The sequence below is a fragment of the Oncorhynchus gorbuscha genome, linkage group LG24 (genome assembly GCF_021184085.1).
Source record: "Oncorhynchus gorbuscha isolate QuinsamMale2020 ecotype Even-year linkage group LG24, OgorEven_v1.0, whole genome shotgun sequence".
NCBI classification, from domain to species: Eukaryota; Metazoa; Chordata; class Actinopteri; order Salmoniformes; family Salmonidae; genus Oncorhynchus; species Oncorhynchus gorbuscha.
The window spans coordinates 30,047,542-30,058,094 of NC_060196.1; the positions used below are offsets into that span (position 1 = coordinate 30,047,542).

The 10,553-nt window shown below is 43.8% G+C and overlaps 1 protein-coding gene across 2 annotated transcripts; it reads right to left on the bottom strand.

The window, feature by feature from the left end:
* Positions 1-534: 534 nt before the first annotated feature.
* daxx (death-domain associated protein) lies at positions 535-9,475 on the bottom strand. Of its 2 annotated transcripts, none has more exons than XM_046327380.1 (11): positions 9,224-9,475; positions 8,289-8,542; positions 7,504-7,881; positions 7,166-7,297; positions 6,903-7,019; positions 6,367-6,598; positions 5,016-5,185; positions 4,635-4,806; positions 3,916-4,486; positions 3,669-3,801; positions 535-1,685 (listed from the first exon to the last, which is right to left on the bottom strand). In XM_046327380.1, the coding sequence occupies exons 1-11, from the start codon at positions 9,312-9,314 to the stop codon at positions 1,626-1,628; spliced, it is 2,310 nt and encodes a 769-aa protein (XP_046183336.1). In that variant the 5' UTR covers positions 9,315-9,475; the 3' UTR covers positions 535-1,625. The 2 variants fall into 2 exon arrangements, with proteins under 2 accessions (XP_046183336.1, XP_046183337.1); XM_046327381.1 differs by lacking the exon at positions 9,224-9,475 and adding an exon at positions 8,831-9,130.
* Between the last annotated feature and the right edge of the window lie 1,078 nt (positions 9,476-10,553).

The following is a 10,553-nucleotide window of genomic DNA, read 5'->3' on the forward strand; positions in this document are numbered from 1 at the left end:
CCGATTTGCCACCAAGGCTCCTTATAGAACACATCACTGATGCTTATTTATAAAACCCTCAAGTCTCACTCCCCTCTGAGATACCTACTGCAACCCTCATCCTCCACATACAGCACCTGTTCTACCAGTCACATTCTGTTGAATTTGGGTTATGTCATTTTTTCCCCCCCCCCCCCCCAAAAGGGTTGGATCTAGGTCCCCAAAGCACACATTGTTCTTAATAGACTTGCCAAGTTAAATAAGTATAAAGTCCATTTCTGTAATCTGTTTTCGCATTTCCAAATGTACAATTCATGTTTTTCTATGTCTTTACCCACAAAACACCTGTGGCGTGTTCAGTGGGACGTTTTGGAACGTTCAGATAGAAATATGGTATGTAGAACAAACACGCATTTCTGACATGTGATTACTAATTCCACGTCGGCTTTATCCATGGAAAATCTCTGCCATGTTCAACAACGTTGGGCAACAATGTGGCGCTTTGTTTGCAAGGACAACTTACCTAATTGCTTTAAATGAGTTACCACAAAGCACTTTCTTTTATCAAAGTTTATTTAAAAGGAAATGTGATCTTTGCTTCTCAGTGTACTAAAAGGAAAATTAGATAAATGTGACCTTCCCCGTAACCCTCTTGAATTGGTCAAAACAACGGAATCCAATCAGTGTCTTAGGGAGGTTTGAAAAAGAATGAGACTGATTAAATCATTACCACCGTTTGCAGTCTCAAGCAAGAGGCGTTATGAACGTTCCTTTGATGCAAATCAACCTAAACACCTACCTGCTTACTACATGCCGAGATGAACTTCCCCTACAACACCCATCAGCATGAACACAGCTATTTCTGCAAAGTCAATGTGAACATTTCTTCAGGGGGGGGTTATGCCTGCATAAAGTAGGACACTGCACTACATTTCACGTTAACGCAAAGCTGTACCTGGCAGTTTACGTCAATGCATCTGCTCAATCATGTTCATTTGGCACCTTGAACACAAATGGCCAATCTGCCACCAAGTTGCTCTTGTAATTACTTGAGAGAAATAGCGTTGTTCAGGCCATTAGGTTGCACTACGTGGACAGAGCAACCACACAGTAAATGATCCATGATTACGCTGACAGTTGGACGTGTAGATTGTGTATTGGCTCTGTATAAAATCTAAGATACAGTACTTCGGTGTTCTGCTGGTTCATCTTCTATTGCCGGCATTCTAGAATACGAACAGACACCCATTCATTCACCCACCTAAAAGGTTTGACAAAAGAAATATATAAAAACGGGTAAAATAATATCTAATTGAACTCATTTTTACAGCTAAAATACAAAAATAACCTGACGTGATACTGCTCCCTCACACAATCCAGACGCTGGGCAAAAATTGGCATATAAATACAAAATGTAAACACTGGTGGTAAACTACCACGTCCATTGCCAATTTGTAATGAAAAGTTTGCTCTCTCCCATCTGAAAATGTGTGCATTTTCAAGAGTTCACATTAGCAGGCACTGGTTTGGAAGTCAAGAGGCAGTAATGGGATGGCCTGGTCCCAGATCTGTTTTTGCGGCATAAACAGACCTGGTTCCAGGCTAGCAATGGGAAGCCTGAACACCCAGTAGGGTTGGGGCAGAGGTCATTCCGAGTCCGATAGGATGATCACTTCGTCCGGGTCACATTGAGTGGCCACGTTGACCTGAAAATGACACAAAGTGGAGATTGTTAAGAGATTTGTATAGTGTACACAAGTGACGTCACGGCAGTGGAGTTAGAGCATGACACACACTGCATTCAAAGTATTCAGATCCATTGACTTTTTCCACATTTTGTTACAACCGTATTCTAAAATTGATTAAATTGTCCCCCTCAATCGACACACAATACCCCATAATGACAGAGAAAAACAAGTTTAGAATTGTTTGAAAATTTATGAAAAGTAAACTGAAATATGACATTTACATAAGTATTCAGACCCTCTACTCAGTATTTTGTTGAAGAACCTTTGGCAGCTATTACAGCCTCGAGTCTTCTTGGGTATGATGCTACAAGCTTGGCACACCTGTATTTGGGGAGTTTCTCCCATTCTTCTCTGCAGAGCCTCTCAAGCTCTGTTAGGTTGGATGGGGAGCGTTGCTGCCAGAGACTTGACCCGAAACCACTCCTGCTTTGTCTTGTCTGCGTGCTTAGGGTCGTTGTCCTGTTGGAAGGTGAACCTTCACCCCAGTCTGAGGTTCTGAGAGGTCTGGAGCAGGTTTTCCATCAAGGATCTCTCTGTACTTTGCTCTGTTCATCTTTCCCTCGATACCGACTGGTCTCCCAGTCCCTGCAGCTGAAAACCATCCCCACAGTATGATGCTACCACCACCATGCTTCACCGTAGGGATGGTGCCAGGTTTCCTCCAGACGCGAGGCTTGGCATTCATGCCAAAAAGTTCAATCTTGGTTTAATCAAATTTTATTTGTCACACGCGCTGTGAAATGCTTTCAAGCCCTTAACCAACAATGCAGTTAAGAAAACACCCCCAAAAGTAAGATAAGAATAACAAATAATTAAACAGCAGCAGTAAATAATAGCGAGGCCATATACAAGGGGTACAGAGTCAATGTCAAGGGGCACCGGTGTCGAGGTAATATGTACATGTAGGTAGAGTTAAAGTGACTATGTATAGATAATAACAGAGTAGCAGCAGCATAGAATGCATGTTTCCCTCCCTATAGCACTTGTAACATGAATGCGCCACAAGAGGAATATTTAGGTATGTGTGTGTGTTATATATATATATATATATAAGCTGTTCTATGGGGTTGTTTGATTTTCCTATGAATTACTCGTTTTGTTTGCAGAGGAAAATGTGGACTGTTCTAGCATCCTCAAAATGCGCCTCAGCAGAAATATTTGTTCATGTTTCATATTTTTGTTGTTATGTGGCGCAAGCACCACAGCAAAAAGGAGAAACACTGGACATACACTGTCAACTGTGGGACCTTATATAGACAGGTGTGCCTTTCCAAATCATGTCCAATCAATTTAACTTACCACAGGTGGACTCCAATCAAGTTGGAGAAACATCTCAAGGATGACCATAAGGTGAATGCACCAATTTGTAAGTCGCTCTGGATAAGAGCGTCTGCTAAATGACTTAAATGTAAATGCAATGAAAACAGCACCTGAGCTCAATTTTGAGTCTCATAGCAAAGGGTCTGAATAATTATGTAAATAAGGTATTCTATTTAAATTAAGAAGAAAATGAAACGCACACCTATTAAGACGAGGTGCTGGCTAGTGGAGTAGAAACTTGAAAATAAAAGAGCCGCAAAAAATGCAAAAATATGAATACCAACGTTTCAACCACAGGTATACCCTGATGAAGACAGCTTGGCTGTCGAAACGTTGGTATTACATTTTTGCATCTGAGCTCCTAGAATGTGCGGCTCTCTTTTATTCTATTTAAATTAAACCTGTTTTCGCTTTGTCATTATGGGGTATTGTGTGTAAATTGATGGGGGGGGAATACATTAATCCGTTTTAGAATAAGGCTGTAACGTAACAAAATGTGGAAATAGGCAAGGGGTCTGAAAACTTTCAGAATGCACTGTATGTTTGATATGCTGAGCATACGTGGAACAAAACGTGTTGTGTCATGGTATTTAAACATCAGCAATCATCATTTACCCTCACCTTGTTTTTCTTGGGAGGCGGGGTGGACTGGGAGCTGGTGACCATCTCCTGGGTGGGAGAGTCTGCCCTGGTGGAGTCCGCCTGCAAGGGGCTACTGGTCACCACATCCATGTCCAGAGGGAGGTCACGGCCACTGCACACGGACAGAGAGAATTCATTCATTCAAGTCTCCACATTTGAAAATGGATAGGTATCTCCATGGATTTATTTCTCTCTACCATCATTCATTCTGGTGCTACAGCCTTACCTCCCATTGTGGTTTCTTAGAACCCCGTTGTAAGACTTCCTGGATTTCACCTCCTCCTCTTTCCTCTTTCTCTTCCTGCCTCTGCAGGTGTCTTTGGGACTGGGTGGCCTGGGGCTGCAATTCGCTGACCTCGTCTCAGTGATGACCGTGCAGGAGTCCTCATTGGTCGAAATCAGCACCGGTGACGGTGGCAAAGAGACCTGAGTCGCCGCCATGGGGGAGGCTGAGGAGTCCTTCGTTTCCACACTAGTGGTTATTGACACAGCTGAAACGTGATTGGAGGAAACGATGTCCTCCTTTGTCAGGTTGGTATTGGATGATTCGTTCCCCTTGTCTACCTCCATCGCCTCTGATTGGCTGGGGCTGTCTGTGGGGGATTCGTCGACTAAGGAGGAGATCCGTGGGGTGTCAACCCGGGAAATGAGGCTGATTCCGCTCATCACGGAGTCTTTGTCCACCTCAGCGTTCCCTTCATCCTCTCCTCCATCCTGGTCTCTGTCACTCCCACCATCCACCTCGTTCTCACTCTCGTTTGCTGCCTCTACTTCGTTGTCCTCCTCCTCATCATCCTCTGAAAAAGAAAAGAAAACCCAAATCAGTTGAAAACAAATTTTTAAAATTTGATTTCTCCATGTTGTTGCCAAAACCCAGGATGAACCGGGTTAAAACACTGAATTTGATAACGGTGCTGTGTAAATACAAATTATCATCCTCATCACCTGGCCCTGCTTGTGATTTGCTGGCCTGGATCTCCTCCTCGATGTCTGGATCAGACGACTCGTCGTCTTCATCATCATCCTCCTCCTCAACTTGCTCCTCACCCTCTCCATCCTCTCCCTTCTTCAGGGGATTGTCATCGGCTGTGGTGGCCTCCAGCGCCGATGACTGACCCTTCCGTTGACACACACAGAAAAGACAGACAGTGAGTGGTGACAGATATAGTAATTTATGTAAATAAATACCATGTATTTTCAAAGCAGATGTGGAAAAGCGTTGGCTGACTACAACAGGTCAGAATTACAAAACATTTTTAAAATGTCATCTCCAGTCATTTCTAAAATGTAAATTGGTCTCCTTCAACACCTTTCTCCTCCTCCTACCTCTTTCTTCTGCCTCTCTCTCTCTATCCGTTTAGCCCTCTCCTCCTCCTCTGTGTCGTCCTGCTTCAGGGCGTATTTGGAGATGACCTGCTCCAGGCTGGAGAGAGCCACCTCCCGGTTAGTGCGCAGCTTACGGGCCAACGTGGGGTCCAACAGGGCAGGGTCAGTGGCTGGTAAGAGTGGGCAAAATGAAAGGGGGGAGTGAGAGAGTTAGTGACTTCGTAGTCCATCTTCTTAAATAGTTCCCACACATCCAACCTGATATCCACAAAGCAGCATACTGGTGTCACTCTTTCTGTAATTGTGTCAACTACCAGGTTCACAGCTTCACACACAATGTTTCTCATTTATGTCTCTTGTCTCTCTGCAGCAGAGGGTGTGGGGTACACACACACACACACACACACACACACACACACACACACACACACACACACATATATATACATACATTTATTTTTTTAAACCTTTATTTAACTAGGCAAGTCAGTTAAGAACAGATATTCTTATTTACAATGACAGCCTAGGAACAGTGGGTTAACTGCCTTGTTCAGGGGCAAAACAGATTTTTACCATGTCAGCTCGGGGATTCGATGTCGCAACCTTTCGGTTACTGGCCCAATGCTCTAACCACTAGGCTACCTGCCGCCCTAATGTGTATGGGGGTGTGTTCGTCAATTAAATTTTGAGTGCCAGAGTGCCCTCAGGGTGTTCGTAAATTCAGAGCGTTGTCAGATTGTCCGTTCGTAAATTCATAGCGTTCAGAGAGCACACTGGACACTCTGGCCGAGGAGTAGGGTTGATCTGAGCGTTCTGACCTCACAATGCCAGTCAAGCACCCACGCTAACTGGCTAACGTTGGCTAGCTACTTCCAGACACAAACGTGGGAACAGCTCACTGACCATTTTACTCGCCCTAGCAGAGCTGGTTAGGCTGTTTTCATGTTATCCAGAGTGTTGATGATGCTGCTGGCAACAATATAATTATGCGTTTTTGCCGACGTTCGCGAATTCATCAGTTATTCTGCGCTCTGGCATGCTCAAACGAGAGTGCTCAGAAATCTGAGTAGATAGCCAGAGCGAATTTACAAACACACCCATGGTGAGCAATATGTTTGGAAACATCTAACCGCAATAAAATCACAGTATCGAATCACAATATATATAGAATCATGAGAATCCCAATACATATTTTAAATCGGCACATAAGTATAGTGATAATATCGTATCGTAATTTCCAGCCTAGTGTGTAATTCTCTTTATTCTCACACACAGAAAGACAGACATCGCACAGACGGAAACATACAGCTCCAACTAGGAATGTAAAGCTGTGTGTATTACGCTCTCTTACCGGGCTTGTAGAGGTCTGTGAGGTGCGAGCCGAAGTTGTAGACCATGTCGAGGTGGCGTCTCTCCTGGAGGCGGTTGCCGGTCTCGCGGAAGGCGTCCTGAGCGATCTGGGTCAGCTGCTTCTTGCTGAGGTTGAGGCCGTGGCGCTCGTTGGCCCGGCGGATATGTTGCAGGATGTCTGTGTAGTCGGGGGGATTCAGCTGGGCCTCGGGACTGTTGATGAAACGCTCAATCTGCAAGTGGGGGTGGGAAGAGCAGGATGAGGAGGGGTCAGAGTGTACTGTATCGCCATGAGCAAACACTAAGGACAGCAAAATCAATTGCTAGGAACACAAGCATTTCGCTACACCCGCAATAACATCTGCATGCGACCAATAAAAATGTAAATGGTTATTGTTTTCATGCATTTATTTTTATTCCTTGATATTATCTCATACTGGGGTTAGTTTTAAATCTAATATTCATCCATAGTCTATATAACATAAATTAGCAGTGGTCAAAAAGCATTGGGTTGTCAATAAACAATATGTTGGTTACCTTTCTGTTGACCTCAGGGTAGCGTGTCCCTTTGTATTGGATCCTCTGCTCGATCACTCGGCCTGTCAGACTGCTGCAGCCCTTCAGCTCACAGAGCTTATCATAGATCTTCATCATCTGAGAGGAGAGAGAGGACTTCAGTGGCTTCTATCTATCAAAGTCATGTACAGCTCAAGCAGGAATCAAACCCACAGCTCTGGTGTTACAAGCGTCACACTCCAACCAACTGAGCCATTGGAACCAATAGGCCTCGGTGATCTGACCTTGCGCTTGAGCTTGTGCTCCTGGATGTAGCTGGAGTCCTCCTCTTCTAGCTCGTTGACACTCAGCTCCTTCTCCTGCAGCCGCCGGATCTCATCATTGTACATCTTCAGCAGGTTCTCCAGGTACGCAATCTGAGAGAGCGAGAGAGAGAGCGAGATATGAAGATATGCCTAGCACATTGCTCCTTATGATGAACTATCAGATGCAAAACATTATAGTAATCTACACCAAATAAAAGCTTTTAAACCCGTGAGGGTGACCAAGTGCACACTTTGAGCAGAAGAGGAATAAAGCTATAGAGAAGTCTTGGACTCTGTCCATTCTTGGGGCTGCTGACCTGTCTCCGGGAAGCCTTCTTCGTCTTCCTCTCCTCCTCCTCCTCCTCCTCATTCTTCTCTTCCTGCTGCCCCGAGGTAGACGGTAGCTCCTCTGTCGGTGCCTCCTCTTTCATCTCCTTCTTCTCCCCGGCAGTAGGCTCCACCTTCACGACAGTCTGCCTCCTCTTGTCCGAGTGCTGTTTGAGGACGGTGCACAGCTCGTTGATGTAGACAAAGGTCTTGGTGCGGCGGGCCTGGGCGCGCGTCAGGCAGCGGCCCAGCGTGTTGCGGAACTCCACCGAGGCCAGGAAGTTCGGCGAGGCCTTTGAGTGCTTGGCGTGCAGGAAGGTCATGACCTCAGGGCAGTCCTGTGTGTGGGCCGAGCAGTACTCTACAAACTGAACAAAGCGAGGGAGGGGAGTGAACGAGGGAGAAGGGTTTAGAAGAATGTTGTTCAATCTTTCCACTGGGGGGGACACAGGGTTGGTGCAGACTTTTGTTCCTGCTCAATACATGGGCTTAAAGATGAGTTATAATCAGGTGTGTTAGTGCTGGGATTGAGCAAAAGCCTGCAAAACTATGGGATTTGAAAAAACACTGATTAAGAGTGATGTGGGAAGGCCCAAATCCGAAAGGATCATGCACAAATTTGTTATGATTTCCGTGATCTGCAAAGACTCAAAGCCACAGCCGTAGTTGTGCTTTCCAGTGTTGCAGCTCCACTGACATATTTGTAATGTGACTGCACCAAACATCTCCACCAAACATCTCCACCATCCATCCATCCATCCATGTACCCTCTTACCTCAGTAAATAGCTTCTGGTTCTCTGCTTTAAGAACATGGCTTTCTTTCTTCACTGTAGCAAAAGGAGATTGGGTGATGTGAGTTGGAGCGGGCTGTTGGATTTTTGGGGGAGTACGATGATTGGCTGAGGGTTTAGAGGAGGTGGAGGAAGAGGGTTGAGGCCTCTCCTCTTCCTCATCATCATCATCAAGGATTACAATGCTGTCCATCACTGCTGCTGAGGCAACCGCCATCAGATAGGGACTATTCTTTGCTGAGGAACGGCAAAAACAACTGTGTTAAAATGATACCTTGGGCAAATTCAAAAGTAACATACCACTGTCATGCCATCTGGTTTAGTGAGCCTATCCAATACAATGAATGGTCAACCATTTTTACAATACGACAATTACACAGGATCAGGCACAAACATCACTGCTACCTATTATCCATTGTAAACCCCACCCTGTCCCTTTTCACCAGCACGATTTAAAACAAATGTTATAACAACAAACATTGTTTATATCTTGTAGGCTTATCTACAACGAAAACAGACACTGACCGCCAGTAACGTGAGCTAGCATGCTAGGCTAACGTCGAGGACTCTTGCTAAGTAGTTAATTTTTTGGATTAAACTAGATTTGAGCTGGTTGAAACTTCTGTCCGGAAAAAAACACGTTTACTGCAAAAACACTCCAAACACCACTGTTGTGTTTGTTGTTTCCTTGTTGGCTGGATACCTCGCTAACCTCAGTTAGCAACAAGCTAATGTTAGCTACTGCTCAGGAAAGCGCCAATCTCTCCGGGTAAAATGGTAGGGGTATGACAAAGACAACATATAAACAAATTATTTTACTAGCTTTATGTATGAAATGCAGATGTATATAATAAAGCTACTGTTTTAAGACCGTGGTTAGACGGTTAGCTATGGACAAAACAATGATAGTCAACTTACCCGCTTGATACCGAAATGTCTCGCCCCGAAGAGCTCGGGAACATTCAAGCCTACCATTGGTTGTTGGTTGGTTGTCGCTCAGTAACATCATCGATCATTGGCTATTCACTTTACTCCAGTTTCACATGTCAGGTGTTTTGTCCAAATTGTCTACATTTGTCCGTCAGCTTGTTTAAAGCTGTATAAGTCACTTTTTGGTCGATCCGAACAAATTCAACATATAAATGTGTGTTATGGATCTGTCATTCTTCATTGAAAGCACGTTTAAGAAGTGCTAGAATTGTTCTATGTGCGCTATTTCTATGCTTCTTGTTCTTAAGTTTTTTTGTCTTTTACTTTCGTTTTTGTACACCAGCTTCAAACAGCTGAAAATACAATATTTTTTGTTAAATACTGTATTTCACAACGGTTTAAGAATAGATTGGTAAAATGATTTTCTACATTATACTTGCTTGTTTTATCACATAAACTGAAACTATTAGAATTTTAGCAACCATGAAATGGCGGAGCGATTTCTTCATAGTGCATTTACCTAAACAAATTCGTTATTTCGTTTGTCTGAGACTCTTAGATAAATATTGATAGCAAAAAAATAAGAAGAATGTGTATTTCATTTGGATTAAGTGATTAGGCGAATACAGTTTCGCTCCTTGCAACTGACAGTACAACCATATGGTTAAAACTAGGCCAACTCAAGCAGCGACGAGTTTGGGCTGAATACACTTGTCAGTCTATACTTGTAAAAAAATCAAATAAAAAAAGGCAATTTTTTAATGCCTACCTTGAGACTGTGTTCGTCCTGTATATCTGCGTGTTTTTATTTTGGCGCTGAAAAAAAAGTGGTGTTTTACGCGACATCTGCCAAATGTGCCATTGTTTTAACAGAGAAGGAGCAACCAGTCATTGAACTAGATTATTTTGTTTGGGCTTTTCAATCACGAAAAGCACAGAAACACAGTATATATATATATATAGCGTGGTAGTGCGTAAAGTAACTTCCTACACTCCATTGAAAAACAGTGGATACGGGGGCAGTTTGACAGACATCACATAAAACGGTACTTTTAATCAAAAACGATGGATTACAACACACACAAAAAATAACACAGTGACACAGGACAAACATGTACAGGGTGGGGAGAATGTACATTTTTACAAGAATCCACTGACTGAGACTTGATGCACACACTCGTTGCCACTCAACTCCATTCTAAATCGTGGAGTTGAGTTTAGTCTGCTAGGTTATGACCAAGGAAAACGTCGAGTATTCACATCCTTGAGTCAAGTTGTGTGGAAGCAAAAGCACCCCTAATCAAAAGATCCCAGGATT

What these genes read in the sequence shown, in the direction of transcription:
- daxx (XM_046327380.1), bottom strand. Translation starts at nt 9,314, where the DNA reads ATGATGTTACTGAGCGACAACCAACCAACAACCAATGGTAGGCTTGAA. An exon ending in GACATTTCGGTATCAAGCGG is followed by an intron (nt 8,543 to 9,223) that starts GTAAGTTGACTA and finishes GCCGTTCCTCAG; the next exon opens with CAAAGAATAGTCCCTATCTG. An exon ending in ACCAGAAGCTATTTACTGAG is followed by an intron (nt 7,882 to 8,288) that starts GTAAGAGGGTAC and finishes CGCTTTGTTCAG; the next exon opens with TTTGTAGAGTACTGCTCGGC.